General features: G+C 36.1%; 2 protein-coding genes across 5 annotated transcripts in view; one reads left to right on the top strand and one right to left on the bottom strand.

Moving 5' to 3' along the window:
- Positions 1-461: 461 nt before the first annotated feature.
- On the top strand, positions 462-6,521 carry LOC103481501 (5-hydroxytryptamine receptor 3A-like). The gene is made up of 11 exons (XM_008436980.2): positions 462-810; positions 1,665-1,736; positions 2,015-2,178; positions 2,369-2,413; positions 3,359-3,468; positions 3,682-3,851; positions 3,978-4,138; positions 4,994-5,204; positions 5,288-5,431; positions 5,510-5,568; positions 5,654-6,521. Exons 1-11 carry the CDS (start codon positions 771-773, stop codon positions 5,891-5,893), a joined length of 1,416 nt encoding a protein of 471 aa, XP_008435202.1. The 5' UTR covers positions 462-770; the 3' UTR covers positions 5,894-6,521.
- A 2,795-nt stretch (positions 6,522-9,316) lies between these two features.
- The window catches only part of LOC103481499 (5-hydroxytryptamine receptor 3E-like), a 21,742-nt gene continuing 11,735 nt past the window's right edge, over positions 9,317-19,323 (bottom strand). Inside the window, exons 1-12 of one of the 4 annotated variants that reach the window (XM_008436978.2) lie at positions 16,373-16,460; positions 15,406-15,486; positions 15,170-15,229; positions 14,440-14,585; positions 14,030-14,074; positions 13,813-13,922; positions 13,367-13,536; positions 11,871-12,031; positions 11,009-11,219; positions 10,193-10,315; positions 9,938-10,011; positions 9,317-9,766 (exon numbers count right to left, since the gene is read on the bottom strand). In XM_008436978.2, coding sequence (XP_008435200.1) covers positions 9,539-9,766; positions 9,938-10,011; positions 10,193-10,315; positions 11,009-11,219; positions 11,871-12,031; positions 13,367-13,536; positions 13,813-13,922; positions 14,030-14,074; positions 14,440-14,585; positions 15,170-15,229; positions 15,406-15,486; positions 16,373-16,409 — 1,446 coding nt within the window. In that variant the 5' untranslated portion in view covers positions 16,410-16,460 and the 3' untranslated portion in view covers positions 9,317-9,538. Of the gene's footprint in view, positions 9,767-9,937; positions 10,012-10,192; positions 10,316-11,008; positions 11,220-11,870; positions 12,032-13,366; positions 13,537-13,812; positions 13,923-14,029; positions 14,075-14,237; positions 14,321-14,439; positions 14,586-14,866; positions 14,942-15,169; positions 15,230-15,405; positions 15,487-16,372; positions 16,461-19,323 lie in introns of those variants that run through there. The other 3 variants (XM_017310660.1, XM_017310662.1, XM_017310661.1) reach the window with 3 other exon arrangements.

Genomic DNA, 19,323 nt, shown 5'->3' with positions numbered 1-19,323 from the left:
AAATACCCTATCAACTACTGGCCATCAGCTGCAAATGCAAGAAATTATTTTTGTTAAATCCAATATGGCTGACAGACAAAACAGCATGCCAACCGACCCGGTTCCTCCTTCTACYGTGATCCCAAATACAAAGCAAATAACAGTTTTGTATTTGGAGAAAATGACAATTGATCACCTAATAAATAAATAAATTATTACATTTTTTTTAAACCTTTTTTATGTCTTAAGAAAATAAAAAAGTGGAAAAAAATACTGACACAAAGAATCATAATTTATGTATGAAAGGGTTAATATATTTCGTGATTTTTAATGACTTTGCATGCTTATTTACGTGTTTTTTGGACATTAGCAGAATATAGACAAACATTTGTAATGGAAACKCAATGTCTGAGACCAAAGCAGTGGATATTATTTTGCTGCAGCCAGAACTTTAGTCACAGTTTTCATATCTTCCAAAGTATGTTTGTGTGTTTAAAAATTATTTTTATTGGGGTTCAAGCATGAAGAAATAAAAGATCAAGTTTTGTCGTGTGTTTCTACATACAAATGAAAAAATCAGAGCACTAAATGTTTCAGATTCCACGAAGTGGTTTTAGAAACCTGTCCAGATCAGATCAACGCCTCTAAGATATTGAGAGAAAATATAAAATGTGTTTTTATTAAGCAGGAATCAGTGTCACAGTGTGCACCCCTCCCTCCAGAGGAGGCAGCGACATAAAAACACCAGAGCACAGAAAGAGTCGACAGAGACCCTCACTAATCTCACAGCGATGACACTTTTAGGTTTCTTTCTAATWCTTCTCCTTACAGGTAAGATGACAAAAATGCATGAAGCTGTAACTGGACATTTGAGCTCAATTTAGCATTTTATGAAAAGAAAAAATATTTTGTAATTAAGCAGGTGGCAGATCTGTTGTTAAAAGGAAATGTAAAATATAGYTCAGCAATGAAAAATAAAATATTCTTTCCATGTAACTGATTTGTTTTCCTAACGATTAAATTGTTCTGTTTCTCTTTTGTGAGATTTTGTTTAACCTTACTGTCCTTTGCAATAGGAGTCAAAGACTTAGATGCATTTACAGTAAGTTAAGAGATAAGTTTGATTTAGAATGAAAAATATCATCCTTATGATTCAGATGGATCTAGAAATTTGACAAAGTGATGGGAGTTTCTACGGTGAGAGTCCATTACATCAGTGGTATCTCATTACAGCTCAGGCCACAAACCTTCTTACTCAGGCAGGAAATCCTTGGATGTTGAGAGCAAAATGTCTGACAGACTAATGAMAATAAATTGCCAGTGAAATGATTAGTGATAATTCCCAAGATACATTTGTGTCGACTGATGTTTAGAATGTTTATTTTATTTTACTTGATATGATTTGAGCTGAGCCATGTGGGGAAAACAATCTATTGTCATCTTACCTAAATAGTATATGCTGGTTATTTGCACCCCAACATGAGAAACAGGTTGGGGAAGAAAATGCTGAAGCACCAAATGGCAGGAAACTACCAAGAACTGTCACAGCAATGAAAAGGTGTTTTTCATAAGATACATGAAAGCAAAAAATCATGATACTTTAGTAGATGTATATTTTGCTGTGTTTTGTTTAATTATTTACTATGAATTTTAATCGATTCCTTTGCTTTCTTTTTGCTTCCCAGATGCATTTGCTGAGAGTTTCCAGCAGAACCTACAGCACAAAAACTTTACTAAGATCTTTGAGCAAATTCGAGGTGGAAAACTTTTCCTGCCATATCCTTCATTAAGATTTGTGTTGAAATATGATTCCAGCACATAATTTCTAGTTCTGTATATTAAAAGTAGAATAAATGCAGTGCTGGATTAACAGCACATTAAGCACATTTATGAGCCAGAATCCCTCAGTAAACATTGTAAATGTTCATCTATAACCATCTGGTTTCCCAAATCAAGTTTGCTAAGGTTCTTCATTTAATGGGTATCATTTTTTCCAGTTGATTTTCACACACTGTGTGTGTTGATCTATTTTCAGAAAACAAAGTGCCAGCTCAGGAGGAATGCAGTTTTCAAGCCGTCTTAAACTACCTGAACATGACCAAAAACAGTGAGAAGTACACTTTGACCCGACCCGTGAAACACCACAGGCAGTCAACATGGATCTTCCTGGAGATGAAGGTTTATGCAATTCTTGATGTGGTGAGTTGTCTGCAATTTTTCCACATATTGCTGCTTCAGTTTTCTCTGTCAAAGCCAGAAACATTTTATTGATTAAAATAAACACAAGATATTTGAGTYGGGTGATGAACTTTATCGCTTTTATGTGGACAGCACAGATATTTTTAATAGTTTGTTTTGTTGTTATTTAACAGTTTKTCTTTGCCCACAGAGAGAGACTGAGCAGTCTTTCATTTCATATATTTGGATTTATTTGGTAAGTGTTTAAATACATAATTTAACWCAAATTCTACCTTGAGTACAAAAGTTGTTTACAGTGCTGGGACAACATGTTTTCCAGTTTCTTTCCCACACGTTGGTTACTCATCCAGGAGATCTCGAAGAAACCCGTCACAGAACATCTAAAATCCAGCATGATTTTTGGTTGCACTGCAAAAACACAAATCTTACCAAGTAATTTTGGTCTAATTTCTAGTTAGAATACCTTAGCACACTTTGAATAAGACAAAACTATCTCTTAGGTAACTCTTTTATAGCAAAATAAAAGAGTTGTTTTAAGTAAATAATTAATTGGCAGATTATTTCACTAATATAAGACATTTTTCTCATGTTTAAATAAAATAATCTGTCATTGGGACAATACATTTTCAGCAAAATTAAGGAATTATTGACATAAAACAAGTTCTTACATCTTGCTAAAATCTTACTGTAAGCTARTTTTGTCTTATTTCAAATGTGCYAAGATATTTAACTAGAAATTTGATCAAAATTACTTGGTTAGATTTTGTGTTTTTGCAGCGTGGGGTCTCCACGGTGATATAACAATTATCAGCTGTTACAAATGATTAATGGCATCTGCTGTCGTCAATAGCAGCAACTACTTCACTACTTACTCACKAGGCTTAGGGTTAAATCACTTTTACAAATTATCATCATAGTTAAAAAGCTTTTTTGCATCAATATGTGATTTCATCATCTGAAAATTTAAGTTTTGTATCTACTCAGATTATATATGAATAATGTACAGAAATCTGGAACCCTTAAGTATAACACAAAAACCTTCAAAATCTGTAAAGGTGAAGATGTCTATCTACAGCACTGTATTTGTTTCAAATGGCTCTTTTTTAAATGTTGTGACTCTCCTTGTTTGTGTTCACCTGACCCATTTTGAACTTCCCTGCTAATTTGTTTTTTTGTCTAGAGATGGGACAATGAACATATTTGGTGGGATCCAAAGCAATTCTGTGGGCTTGATCACATCTTAGTTCCCACTCAACTTTTGTGGATTCCTGATCTGACCATTGAGGAGATGTAAGTTTAAGTTGACCCGACACTTTGTCTTTTTCAAACAACTTGAAAGACATGATTACGTCATCTAGACGTATAAAAGGACAGAGTTTCTGTCTGTCCTATTTAGATTTAAAAGTAACAAAATTCATACTAAGCCAGATGAAAACTAAAACTGAGAGTAAATATATGTCATCCAAATCTTAAAGTGAGTATTTGCTGTGATTTGCCATCCAGGACAGAGCAGGACAAATCCTCTCCAAGTCCTTATCTCATCATAAAAAGTCACGGCTGGGTCGAATTTAGAAACGACGAGGTGGTGATCAGCTTCTGCAAGATGCAAGTTTACAGATTCCCTTTTGACATTCAGAGCTGCAACATTTCCTTCAAGTCTATCATGCATCCCAGTGAGCCTCCAGTCTCTTTTCCTACCTACCATTGATTAAAAATGATTAAATACCATCAGGTATGTACTGTAGGAGTTAGATAAACCAGATGAAATAAGTCAACTGTTTTTCTTTAACATTTTACAGGTGAAGAAATCACATTATTCTACAACAGCAATGACACGGCGATCACAGAAGGGTCTCGTGAAGCCATGCAAACGCAGTTAGAGTGGCTGTTTGTCAGCATGACGGTCACAAACGAAACGGTCAACCACTTTGGCTTCAACCAAACAATGATCATCTACACTGTAAGTATTTATCCGCAGGTGTTGAGCGTAAACGTCTTCATATTTATCTGTGATAAATCACAAATCACATTCCAGTTTTTAGAGCAATGTCAGTCGTGCTTCACTGCCAACACTGCAAAAAAAACAAAATCTTACCAAGTACTTTTYGTCTAGTTTCTACTGCAAACATCCTACTTGAAATAAGACGAAACTAACTTAAAAGTAACTTTCAAGCAAGATATAGATGCTTGTAAATAATTCCTTAAAACAATTTTTTTAAAAAGTACTTTTGCTATTAGCAGGTAAATTAACTTATAGCATAGGGAAATGTCATGTTATAAGTTAAATAATCTGCCAATGAAACAAGAACTTTTTCAACAATTTTAAGGAGTTATTTACTTAAAACAAGCAGATATATCTTACTAAAAGGTTACTTGGGAGATAGTTTTGTCTTTTTATTTGATATTTGCACTAGAAACTAGATCAAAAGTACTTAGTAAGATTTTGTGTTATTGCAGTGAAGATGTAAAGCACTTGGCAATGAAACACCTCTACAAATCGGCCTCTTAACTGAGATGTTAATTCGCAAACATTTTGATACAAATTGATTGTGATTTGTTCTCTTTTATTGGGATTTTCTTGCATTTTATGGGCAATCTGGCATGTTTTTAACCTGTAACATTAGTTCCAGTCAGAAGAAAAATGTTATTAAATCTAAAAGATTACGTTAAACAGAAATCTGACAGGGTATTAATAATTTTAGGATTATAAAAATCTGCGGTTTCATTGTCTGTCAGCCGTAATCCATAAGTATCACTTTCTGAAATTAAAAATAAATCTCAAACTTTCTCACAAAATGTTACATTTCTTTGACAGATAAACATGAAGAGGAGGTCTGTCCTCTACATTGCAAACTTCTTGCTGCCCGTTTTCTTTTTCTTGTGCCTGGACTTCGGCTCCTTCCTGATGTCAGACACCGGTGGAGAAAAGGTTGGCTTTAAGATCACGTTGCTGCTTTCAGTCACAGTCATGCAGCTCATCCTCAACGACATTCTGCCCTGCTCATCAGAGCGGATTCCCCTCACAGGTACAGAACATTTGAGTTTCATAAGCAGCTCCATCACATGCTGCATCACCATCACGCTGATGAAGATGCTTTTCTTTCACCAGTGGCGTACTGCGTTGGGATTTTCACTCTTATGTTGGTAAGTCTCTTAGAGACAATTTTGGTGATTCATCTGATTGGTAAAGATGAACAAGAGGAAGAGAAGCAAAGAGGCGATGATAGTCAGGCGGAGRAAGGCCGTTTCACAGGTGAGACTAAACTCTCTACAAAAAAATGGATTCAAAATCAATCTGTCATATGAAGCAGAATTAAATTCACCGTTTCAGTGGTAAAGAAAAGGAGCCGCTTACCATCGGCTGAAAACATGTCAGAGCCGAACAAAGAGGTAACTACTCGTTTTCCAGTTCAGCACTTTTACAATCTCTACTTTCCAGTTTGGCTGTAATCTGTGTTTTGAACCACATCTGCAGGGCAACACAAGCAGAAATACATATGTGTCCCAGGCAATAGAGAAGATTTCAGACGAGCTTGGAGAAAGCAGGAAAACAATAACTCTCCTCTGCAGCAGCAGTCAAGATAAGAAACCAGGTTACTGGACGGGAGTGGCTCAAAAAATCAACAAGGTGTTTGTTTTCATTTACATCATATCAGCCTTCTTATTTTTATTAACTCTTGCTATAATGTGGTGTCCTCCTCATGAGCAGAAATAGAACCTGTTCAGATAAGTTCACTTTTCGACTTGATATTTAACRTGTGTTTAGTGCCCTTCAGAACATAACCTCTGATTAATACTGCATGTGTTTTTGACACCGGTCAAAAMTCTTTGGCATTCTCTCTGCATGGAGAAAATGCATGTCTAGCATTGAAAGACAGAAAAAAAGGATTTTGTTTTTCAAGATTAAAGTGAGTCCAAGCATGCATCCAACTCAGCACAAATTTGGTCTCATTAAATGAAATTTATAGTTTGATAGTGAAAGCACAGAGCTAAATCTGACAGAAACTCTGTGGGATCACCTGATGAGAGTCGTGAACAAGAAATGTCTTCACTTTATAAGTTAAGCAAATTTTGACGAATCAAAATGTGGAAGAAAACAAAAAGAAGGTTGAATGCTGAAACTGAAGCCTGAACAACAGTACTATTTTWAAGTTGTGAGTACAGCGCAGACAGATGTTTCATTTTCAGGGTAATTGTACATGTTACMGCTATATCACAGTTGTATCTGAATTCATCAGTTGTATCTGAATTYATAAACCTGGTATATTGTGTGAAATTGATTCCTGTCTGCATTTAAGATGCAACTGCAGTTTATGTGTACAATAAAAATGCTGAGAACTTGATTGCTTGTTTTTACATTGCGCACACACTCTTTCATGTTGCAAGGACCATAAGGCTGGTGATGTGCGGCTGACATATTCTTTATCCCCCAAAAGGACATTTGGTCTCATCTGTAATTATAAGTAAACTTTTTCCTTTGAAAACACATAAATATCACATTGTATCATCTGCTTACATATGAAGTGGTAAAATACTTACTGAAATACTTAGAAAGGTCAGAGGATACTTACTTATACTTATCTAGCAACCCAAATCAGGAGTATCAGGAGTATGTACTTTCAGATCAACATTTTTTTTTTCTTTGGTTTCTTACTTTGTATTTCCTTTTAATACATGTAAAGCATTTTGAATTGACATGTTGCTGAAAATGTGCTATATAAATAAAATGTACCTTACCTTAAATTATTTTTTAAAATCATATAACAAAAACACCACACAAGTCATGAATTGYATTAGTTTTATGCAGTGAACAGTTTCACATAAGTTACACCTTGAAAGCACAACTTTACTCCTGTAAAATTCAAGYGATCCTTATTTTGYTATCTAATAAACATGCTAATACTGAGTGTTATAATTCATGCAGGTGTCTGCCGGTCTATATTATATGTATGACCATAACGACATGCAACAACAACAATAGTAATTTGACTTTAACCTTTAAACATTTAGCCATGAATTACAATCACTAATTTTTAAGATATATCTTCTGGATTATATGGAAAGCATAAGAAACGTTKATGCTTAAGTCTTAACCAAAATTCTTAAACAGATTTTTGGTCTTGACTGTTAATCTGAACATGCTTTTTATTTATATACTATWCCACAGTAACTCCAACTGTACATTTTCAGCAGTTGTCCTGCAAGAGGGAAAACCTCCGTCCAAAGTCAAAAGGTCCAAGTCTTTAAAGAACCGGCTCCATATTTCCATTTCACTGTCTCTGCTGAATAAAAAGCCTCCCAATCCAACTGCATAATTCTGCCACCACCTATCTTTAGAGTGCGGACGGAGCATTCAGGTTGCAGCTTCTGCATCCAAGATATTAAAGTCTTGGATGCTTATTTATAATGAGGTTACATTAAACACAGGTTGACTATTTACAGATTAGGCGACCTACAAARGCAACAGCTGTAGAGGGGTATCAGATTAAAAGAAACTAAATACTATTGCATGCCACACTTTACAGATTTTTGTCTCCACATTTTGAAACTTTTTTGAGGTTGTAATGTGAAMAAACATAAAAGCATTTAAGAAGCATGAATGCTTTTGCAYGGCACTGCATTTTATAATGAAGTTCTGACCTTTCGGAGGGATTTGAAGATTCTGTATAGACTAGAGGTTTTTGCCAAAAGTTACCAAATAATTAATAAAGCAGCAGCAAAGAGTTCTGAGAAAACTCTGAACTTGGACAAAACATTTTGAAGCAGCACACCTTAAGGGAGAAGGGAAGTCCCTTCCCTTAGCTCTCYGCTACACTACAGCCCTCCTCCCACAGCAGACTCCGTTGTGAACGTGGCAATTTGGCAGTTTTCCTGTAACATAAGGTTGAACGACGATGAGTGTTATTGACACTATTAACGCTACGTTTACACCGCAACCCTAAGGGTGCGTTCACACTGCAGCCTGAAGTGACCCAATTCCGATTTTTTTTTGACGTAATGCGACCTGTATCCGATCTTTTCATGACAGTCTGAACAGCACAGGTCGGAGTCTTTTTCGAATGTGACCCATATCCGACACGTATCCAATTCAAATGTAACCTAACGTCCAGGCCTCATTCATCCGAACTGAACGTCACTGATTCTCAACAAATCTCACTATTCTGCGTCCTGATACGCACAAGCGGGAAGAAAAACAACAACCATGACGGACCATATGAGGATTAAGTTGTTAATATGCTGCYCCGGCCGAACAGCAACTTCAAATGTGTAAGCTAAGCTCCACCKTTAGYCTCCATGTTTACTTCCGCAATCACTGAGCTTTTCTTCTTTTTATGGCGGTTGGCAGAACACTGAGAACGCTGACGCTATTTGAGCCCTCTACTGCGCATGCGGGACACTTTCAGGTCATTAGCCCGTTCACACTACAGAACACATACAGGTCGCTTTTGCTGGCAGTGTGAACGGCCCAGGCAAAAAAAATTCGGAATTGGGTCACTTCAGGCTGCAGTGTTTGCAGTTTTTGCCATAATGCGACCTGTATCTGATCTTCTCACGACAGTCTGAACAACACTGATCAGATTTTTTTCAAATGCGACCGAGATCACTTGGATTTATGGTCCTAAATTTAAAACGAGTGGGATCTTTTCAAATCCCACTTGGTGAGTCAGTAAGCCAAGTCACATTCATCCGCCTGGAACATCATTGATACTCGACATACGTCACTATTCTGCGCACTACACTCAAGTGGGAAGAAAAGCATCAATCATGGCAGACTGTAATAGGATTAAGTTGTTAATGTGCTGGCTCCAGTTGGAAAACAACCTCGGCATCGTAAGAGACGCTCCGTCATTAGCATTCATGTTTACTTCCGCAAACACTGAACACTACTAATACTTTTTTCTGGTGGTTGACAAAACACAGAGAACGCTGTTACTGCGCCCTCTATAGCTCATGCGGGACCAWTTCAGGTTGTTTGCAGTTCACACTGTAGATTACAAGTCGCATATATTGGGAAATGTGAATGACCATGCAAAAAGGAAAAATAAAAACAGATAAAAACCCATAATAAACAAACAACAAAATTGAATTTGGGTCACTTCACGTTGCAGTGTGAACATAGTCTAAGACTCCCCTCATGGTTGTTTCTGAYGAAGAGCAGTTTATTTCTGCAAATGGCAGCAGTAGAATCCAGAAGAGCTTGATTTTTTCCCACAGATTTTCACATTTGTTTTAACTTTGCTTGTTTTTACRTCACTAATTGTGATTGTTGAGTTTCAATTACTTTGTTAGTCAAAATGAACCTGCAGCTACATGAAGAGATATGTTGTTTTCTCACATCTCAATAAGATTAATATCTGGATCATTTCGGTAAGCTTGGTTTTGAGAGCCACACTGAGAAGACGACAGATAAAAACAAAATGGCTGCCAAGACATAGAGAATGGAAAAAATCTTGTCTATTTTCTTGGCGACTCCGGTCCAGTAACCATCCTTCTTCTCTTCAGACTCTTTGTCAAGGACAATTTTTTTAATCTCTCTGAGCTCATCTGAGAATTTATCCATGGCCAAGAATAACTGGCTGCTGCTGCCCTGCAAGAATCAGAGTCAGAGGTTATAAACCAGGTAATGGGTCATCACATTGCTTATCATAAGAGAGTAACTAATTATCCCCCCCAACCCGCAACTACACACTTTGTAACTTCTGTTATGAGAACTTGAATAATGTATTTAATTGTCAACCCCTGAACAGATTACACTAACCCCTTTGCACATAGATGCTGTTTGATCGGTCAACTCATCACAGGTGGAGGCAGTGGAGGAARCTTTTATTATTTCTGGAAGAAAGTGGAAGACAGTTGAGGGTGAACACAACAGATTCATGGATCTGTGTATCTCAATTATGAAATGTTTAACACAAATTATGAGAAAATACAATCAGATTGATATTGTATTGAATTTMATCTCTTAGATAACTGTAAAAATTGTTTGCATCTTTATAAACATCTTGGTTCTTACGAAGCTTGTCACACTCGTTCTTGCTTTCCAGGGATGAAGAGTCTTTTGTCATCAGATAATTCACAAAAATGGTCTCTAAGAGGCTGAACAGCATCAGAGCAAACACYCCAATGCAGTAAATCACTTGGAGGAACAGAGAGCACATTATGGTGAGAAYGTTAATTCATATGGTTCATTATGAAACAAATACAGGTTGAATTTAAATCCATCATTTTTAAGTGCATCTTTTGAACTTGGTTTGTAGCTGTTTGAGTTAATGGTTAAGTGTTCAATTTAACATGGAACAATAGCTTAGGAAGTCAAACGGTTTAAATGTATAAATGTAACATTTATACATTTTGTCATCATTAATGTGTTATTAGCTAGATCATGCAAAGAGGAACCTAACTGRGAAAGGGAAGAAAAATTAGTTTTCTGAAGTTAAAATATTTTATGAGCAGTGGTGTTAGTGTCAAAAAAGTCATGAGAAGTTTTATTTACAGCTTGCTATAAGCCACTGTTGGCAGGGGACACAGCCACGATGTGGAAGAAGGTGATCATATGTGACCAAAATGAAACTCTTWAGCCTGCAGGATGCTGTTGTACTGGGAAGCCAACACTGCACATTGTGTGACATGCTGTGCAATGCTTTCTTTATCAGGGTATTGATTACTTATGCATTTACAATTGTGCATGTTTGAAATTTTTAAAACTGTCACCTTCGTTTATCACATTAAACATTAAAGACTGTGACATAACAAAATGAGGAAAGATTTGAGGGGTAGAAAAACTTCTGCAGGTCACTGCATGTTACATGGACACTTTTGAGATTTTTACCTATAAGTGGAATCYTGCTTGAGGTAAAAGGTAGGATTTCAATGAGAATCAGCTGCATCACTGTAACAGCAAGTAGCACCGTGATCTTGAAGCTAATCTTATCTCCACCACCGGTCGGCATCAGGAGRGAGRCAAAGTCCAGACACAAGAAGAAGAGGATGGGCAGCAGAAAGTTGACGACRTAAAGTGCTGACTTTCTCTTCATGGTTATCTGTAAAAAGGTATGTTACATTGTTAAAATTACTTCTGTATGATTATTTTCTATTATCTACAAAACAAGTAAGATAAGAATAGCAAAAATTCTTAAAAATAATTTTCTTTTATTATCATTTTTGAAGGTTTTGTCAGCACCAGAAGCCTTTATTTGACAATTGTCAGACAGGAAAGCGAGCTATGAGAGAAGAGGAAGACAAGTGGCAAAGGGTCAATGGTCCGGGACTCAAACTGGGCTGCACGCTCTACCACTGTGCCACCCCGACACCCAATCAAAATTTTTTTGAAACAGTAAAAGTGAATATAAAATACTAAAAGTAAACATTTTTACAAATCTAATGCTAATTTAGACTGCAGCTTTAAGTAGGGAAAGCCTTACTGTTTCACWTGTCTGTCAAAAGGCAGTATCTCTATAATACAGTATAGTACCCACTGAGAATTTTTTGTGATCCTGGCAACAGAAGGAATGAAAAAAATTGTATTATGAACTAAAAATAAAATTTCAGAAAGATTGGCTCACTTTTATTGCAGTAAGACACAAATTGAATTTGTCTCTTAAATCATCCTAAATCAGGTAGAAAACAGTGTGACTTGGCTCAGCACAATGCAAGTAAAATAGAAAACCTTACATGACTTTCAAAATACTTACAGTGTAGACAACAACAGTTTGGTTGGTGTAAAAGTTCTTGACAGTTTTTTCAGTGACTGACATATTGAGAAACTTCCATTCGTACTGCATCCGGATACTCTTATTAGACTCCTCTGTGATTACTGTATCGTTATTTTTCATGTAAAAGACTAATTCTTCATCTGTGATGAAAAAACAAACATCAGATTGATTCAATAATAAATATGAGATAACATAAGTCAAATTAATATAAAACAGCTTCTGTGACAGCTGCCACGGCTTTGTGGAAGATCCCACTACCCTGCCAGCATGCCTAGGTGGGTCCCATGTGGGGGAAAGGAGGGTTGATATATGGGTCCCATATAGGTTTGTCCGTGGGTTCCACGATGGCCCCACATGGGTTTGTCCATTTAGGGCCCATAAAGGGCCACAGCCTACATGGGCCTTAAATGGACAAACCATGTGGGCCCATCACCATGTAGGGCCCATGTGGGCTGTGGCCCCACATGGGTTTACCCATGTGGGGCCACCGTGGAACCCGAGGACAAACCCATATGGGACCCATCTGGTCTGCCCTCCTTTTTCCCACATGGGGCCCACCTAGGCATGCTGGCAGGGTACTTTAGTGACATCTGCCACTAAGTGTAGCGGCTTCAAAATCAGTGGTGGCTGCATATATATATATATTTATTTATTTATTTATTTATTTATTTGGGGGGGGTGGGGGAAATATATTTATTTATATTCAAAATTCAACCTGCCATAGAGGCTATTTCAGATGCCACAACTGCCAAAAGCTGACACTAGTAAGTTGTGCAGCTTCAGGCAGTCGTGGCAGCTGACACCAGAAGGGGAACTTGTAGCTGCTGCTGCCACAATTTGGTCAGTTCTCCTGGAGATGAGAGCATCTGCTGATCTTCTTCAGCATTAGTCTTTCTCTCATGTGCCACCACTACAACCTTTGGTGTCTATTGTCATTCTGCCTATAATTAAATGATAGTTAATGTCACACAGCATAAATAATTAAAATGCAAATAAAATTAATTAAAAAAAATTATTTAGTGGCGCAGTTGGTAGAGCTGTTGCCTTGCAGCAAGAAGGTTCTGGGTTCGATTCCCGGCCCCAGTCTTTCTGCATGGAGTTTGCATGTTCTCCCTGTGCATGGTTAATTGGTCTATCAGGTTAATTGGTCTCTCCAAATTGTCCCTAGGTGTGAGTGCGTGTGTGTGTGTGTGTGTGTGTGTGTGCATGGTTGTTTGTCCTGTGTGTCTCTGTGTTGCCCTGCGACAGACTGGCGACCTGTCCAGGGTGACCCCGCCTCTCGCCCAGAATGTTAGCTGGAGATGGGCACCAGCAACCCCCCCCCGACCCCACTGAGGGACAAGGGTGTAAGAAAATGGATGGATGGATTTAGGGTTGACTTTTAATAGCTCAWTAATAATAGATGCCTCATGTCTGATACGTCACCTACAGTCATAAAATGCTAATATTTTAAAGCACACATAAACGAGGCTTACCAGAGTATAGGATCGACCTAAAGGTGATGTTGCAGCTCTGAATGTCAAAGGGGAAATTAAAAATTTTCATTTTGCAGGTGCTGGTCACAAACTTATCATCCCTGTACTCGATCACACCATAATTATGAACTTTGAGAAAGGGGCTCGGCACATTTTTATCTTTTTCAGTCCTGTAAGTAAATAAAAAGGGTCAAGTGTGAAAGAGAGAGAGTGAGAGAGAGAGAAGGCACAAAGGTTGAGTGAGCGCACACAAGCGGGAACAGATCAAATTAATTTAACTGCAACAAAGACAAACTAAACACAAGGAGTAAACATAATAAGAAAGACTGAACTAAAGTAAAGCAAAAACACCTCATCAAAAATAAGAAACCAATGGACACAGAACAACAAACTGCAAAGCTAGAAAAAAACGCAAGTGACCTAAAACATAAAATGAGCAGATTTACATTTCTTCAATTATGATATCAGGCATCCACAAAGATTCACGTGGAACCACGACTTCGGAAATTCCACAAAACTCCTCTTTATTCCACAAGAGATAGTGATTATCCCAGTCCTTGAGAGAGAAAAATCAAAATGGAGTCAATGGTTTGATTCCTAATCAAACATCAGCTAATTTGTTATGTTTTCTCAGAAATGTTTAACTTTTCTGAGAAAACTCACCATAAAAATCCAAATATATGAGATGAAGGACTGGTCTGCTTCTCTCTGGATAAAGAAAAATCAGAAATATTACCACGTTATATGTTTACAATAGATTGCAATTAATACTTTTAATTTTAAGCCAGAAGTTAATTTAGATTTTCATACTACATGTAGTTAATCATATTTTCTTAAATTAGTATGCACTAAAGCCATTATTTGGCCTTACAGTTTTTCTTATAGAACAACAACTTAAGATCTTGTTCTTAATATTCCACATTGAACAACTGGAAATATGACAACATGACTTCAAACAATTATTTCATGAAAATAAGATAACTAAACCTAAACCACATATTCAAAGCTAAACAAACTAAAATGAATTCAAACAAAAATAAAAATGACACCTTCACACTAGAACAAGAACTTACCACATCTAGAATAGCGTACATCCTCATTTCAATGTAAACTCCAGATGCTCTTTTATAATGTCTAGTAGGTCTGCTCATGGTCAACACGTCATTGCTACTGGTCAAGTTCAGGTACTCTAGAACGTCCCGGTATCTACACTTAGTTCCTGCAAAAACAGAAAACCCATTGTTCTGCACCAAATTCACCAGAAAGACAAGAGTTTTTGTAAAATTAGAAAATTGTACTAGCATTCTTGTGGTTGGACATAACCAATAAACTTTTACAGTAAAGACTGAATCATTTTTAAATTATATTAAAAAAGGAATTCAAGTCATAATTATCAACTTAGTATTTTTAAACTTATATTTTATCAGTTTTCATTAAATTCAAGCCACATTTCAGACAAATCCAGACACTATGGATTAAAATCTGTTATTTCAATTAAACCTGTATTTTTGAATCCGTGCTTTGAATAAAAGTCTAAATAAGAACATTTCAGCTGACAATAGATCAGTTTACAATGTCGTTTTTCAGAGGAATAATAAACAGATACAAGCAGCTGTCAGTTCATCATTCAGAATAATCAGAGGGATGTTTATGTTTAATGCCGTTTTTGAAAATATGAGTCACCAACAAAATATTCTTCTGCCATTAAGACTGTTGGCCAAAATGTTTTGAAAACAAAGTTATCTAGTATTAACTAAATTGTTTTTTGTGGCTTTGTGGTCAGAAACATTATTTTGGTCTTACCAGTTTCATCAGATGTCTGGTTATTATAATCCGTCATATTATAACTTGTTGTATTCCCATCTGTCATGGAAAAAACACAAAATTATATATTTTTAAATTATTTCATAATCACACTTTTCATGATTAAATGGTTCAAAAATGTATGAACCTGCTCAGATATAAAATTGTTAAGTAGGGGGCTAAAACAGTAACAGCAATTACCATTCAGAGAAAAACCATTAGATTACATTTCCTACCTGATAGTTCTGTGTAACTCTGATTAGAGTTCAACTGGTTGTCAAGATCATCTTGTATTTCCAAACWGGACGTTAATCCACCTGACGACAGAGATCATACATTTAGTTTTATGTATATTAACCTTCCTATAGTGTTACTTTGTTACTGTCCATTTTTAAAAAAAAGTTGGTGAGAATGGATTTTAGATCAGTGTTGAATGTAAATGTACAAAACATCTTCCAGATTTCCATGCACAGAAGAATCTCTAAGCCAAGAGATTTTTAACCTCATTTCGCAATAATGCAGAATTTGTGTCGGTCTACCACACACATACAAAAAAAAACAATAAAATATAAAAATTCCTATTTGTATAGTGACAAAATGTAAAGGAATATGTTTGCATGAATAAAAAAACAGGACATTATTGCGAGAATCTACCCAAACTGCCAATTGACTAAGGCAGGTTAAATTTTGTATTAAACGCTGGAAAAAACAAAAATCAAACACGTTCTATTGGTTGGTGATGACTGAAAAAACAAAGCAAAACAAAATTAATTACAAAAGTCAGAGTACGTCCAGTTGCATAACAATCTAAGGTCCATGAAAATCCAAACAGGATGACCACATTTCCTCCATAAACTAAAAGACAGAAGGAAAAAGGTAGAAGTCGTCTTCTACCTTGTTTTTCCTAATTCTGCTTTTCACAGACATTCAATAACAATCGATTGTTCAACCAATTCTTAGACTTATGAAAAAACTGGAGAGTAAAAATTAAATTCTCTAAATCTTTGAGGCCTTTGAGTTTTTTGTTTTATTATAGGCCCCAGAAATCAGTAAATTGATCATTCATAGTGCAATAGATGAAGAAAACAGCATTAATTTTAAAAACACTCTCATTTCAATTGCATAATTAATAAAAGTACAACATAGTTTACATTATTAAGAAGCACATGAGTCTAGTCTAGAACATTAATCATCTTAGCTTACCTGCTAAGAGCAGAAAACAGATGAATGAAAGAACCATGGCTGTGATCTGAGGGCAGCTTCCTCTTCTCTGAACTGTTTAAAGCTTTTTGTGTCGATATGACTGCCACATGAGGCCAACACCCTCAGCACTTATATCTCATCAATTTACCAGCATTGCTATCTTTCTGAAAGTGTTCATTTATAATTTTCATTGTGGTCAGCAGCACTTTGCAAAGTCAGAAGATGAACAGATGTACATTTTGAGTGTTAGACACTCAAACTAAAAAAAATGAATACACAACAGAACAAAATATTCACAATTTACTATATATAAAATATATATAGTAAATTGTGAAGATTTTGTTCTGTTGTGTATTCATTTTTTTCTCTTACTTTTATAAGAGCATATAAGTAAGAAATCATTATTTCAGGAAGAAGTAAATCTACAGACATTTTACTAACACCAAAGAGGTTTTATGGAGGATTTATGACTAACTTATCAACATATACAAACTGGTTCTACTAATAACTATAATATCTGTTTGCTTTAATAATCATCTGCTGTTGAATCATTGACTGGACAGAGATTCTACGACACATTCGTCCGTATGTACGTACACACGCACGCAAATAAATAAATATATTATATATTATATATATATATATATATATATATATATAAACACATTTGTGACACAGACATGTATTTTTTGTAATCCCATTGTCTTTTGTTACTATAAACATTGGTTTTGTTTCTGACATCTTGCTCTGGTAAAAAATTACTGTGTTCATCTAAAAGCTTTGTTTTTCCACATCCTGCTATTAAAAACCTACTGTGGATCTGTGGTTACTTGTATTGTTTTTCTTGATAAGAAGCATTTTCTGGAATGTTCTTTCTTTCTTGTGGTAGCAAATGTTTCCCGTTTCTTTAATCTCATTATTAAATTTGTTGAATGACTGATTAAATGATTATGTCGGTTTTGGAAACATACACTAGACTACAATTATAGCAACGGCAAAAATCCCMCTCACCTGATTTTAAGATGAATTTTAGAAAAGAAAAAACTCAGAATCACTTCACCAAATATTTCAAATTTATGCCCCACAATTAAAAAACAATGTAATTTTCTGTGGAGAACAGGAAGCCCTGCCCTCTCTCCAGTACAGGCAGGGCACTGACACAAAAGTAACATTTTCACTCAGTCAACAGAGAATCTCACCATCCTCACAGGCATGATTGTGGCAGGBGTATTTACTCTGTTCCTCCTTACATATAAGCAAAAATAATGTACAGATGTATACTATAAAATATGTGATTTAATCTTTGGACTTTATTGCAGTTTGTGCCATATTTTATAGCGATGTTCATAAGCGTTTGCAGAAATGTAGGAACATGATAGTTGTTTTCCAGAGGGAGAGAAAGAACAGCATTCAGGGCTTTTGTGCATTTTTTGACAGTCTACTAAGTTTAGCAAAATTATYTACTTTATTAAGATTGTGAGCAGATTAGCAACACAGATGTTTCCTTTTCAGGGTAATTGTACATGTTACAGCTATAAAACAGTCATGTCTGAATTCATCAGCATTTTCTCACTTTTGCTTCCTATCTGCATTTAAGATGTAACTACAGTAAAAATCCTGAGAACTTTTATTTGACTGTTTTTGTCATGAAGTGGTGAGAATGCAGATGAACCCAGATCAAGATGGTGATGATGAAGATTTAATTAAGAACGACTCAGACAGTCCAGTTCAGGCGCCACGGAAGAAAACTTAGCAGCAGCTAAATACCGGTAGCAACTGAAAACTAAAGACYGAAGACGAGAGCTGAGTCAAYACAGGACTTCTCAGTACAACTGTGTGCAACAACTGACATGCGACAATAGACATACGACAAGAATCCGACGAGAGASAAGGACAACAGGTGGAATTAAATATGCAGGGAGGGYAACYAGGGAACAAGACACACCTGGGAAGCAATTAAGGGGAAGGACACASGACACCACAAAGACTCACAGGGAAACTGATCTAAAATAAACACTGAAAAACCCAAATCTCAACAGTTTTTACATTGCGCACACACATGCACACACACACCWTCATGTTGCAAGACCATAAGGCTGGTGGTGATATATTATTTACCCCCCCAAAAAGACATTTGGTCCGATCTGTAATTAAAGTAAACCTTTTCCTTTGAAAACATAAATRTAACATTGYATATTCTGCTTACATAGGAAGTACTAAAATACTTAGAAAGTGTAGAGGATACTTCCTTAAACTTATCTAGCAACCCAGATCAGGAGTATCTAGTTTATATACTGTTAGATCAACATTAGATTTTTTTCCTTTGGTTTCTTATTTTGTGTTTCCTTTTAATTCATGTAAGGCATTTTGAATTGTCTTGTTGCTGAAAACGAGCTATATAAATAAAATGACCAAACCTTACCTAAAATTATTTTTAAGTCATATAAAAAAAACCACACAAGTCATATATTCAATCTTTTTTATGCGGTGGACAGTTTCACATAAGTTACACCTTGAAAGCACAACATCTCTGCTGCTGTAAAATTCAAGTGAACCTTATTTTATTATCTAATAAACATGGTTATACTGAGTGTTACAATTCATGCAAACATATTTCAGTGTCTGTCAGTGTATATTTTATGTATGACTTTAACAACATGCAACAACAATAGTAGTAATTTGACTTTGAACATTTAGCCATCCATTACAATCACACATTTTAAGATGCATCTTAGTTCTGAGAAAATGCTCAACTTGGACTAAAAAGTGTGAAGCAGCACACCTTACATGTCCCTCTCCTTTGCTCTCTGCTGCACTACAGCCCTCCCCCCCCACAGTGGAGTCTGTCATGACCGTGACAATTTGGCAGAAAAAAAGTTGGATTTGGGTCACTTCAGGATGCAGTGTGAACATGGTCCAAGACTCCTCGTGTTTGTTTCTGACAAAGAGCG

This window comes from Poecilia reticulata, linkage group LG19 (assembly GCF_000633615.1).
Source record: "Poecilia reticulata strain Guanapo linkage group LG19, Guppy_female_1.0+MT, whole genome shotgun sequence".
Taxonomy (NCBI): domain Eukaryota; kingdom Metazoa; phylum Chordata; class Actinopteri; order Cyprinodontiformes; family Poeciliidae; genus Poecilia; species Poecilia reticulata.
The sequence above is the reverse complement of the archived record's forward strand: the minus strand, read 5'-3'. Positions and strand labels throughout refer to the sequence as shown.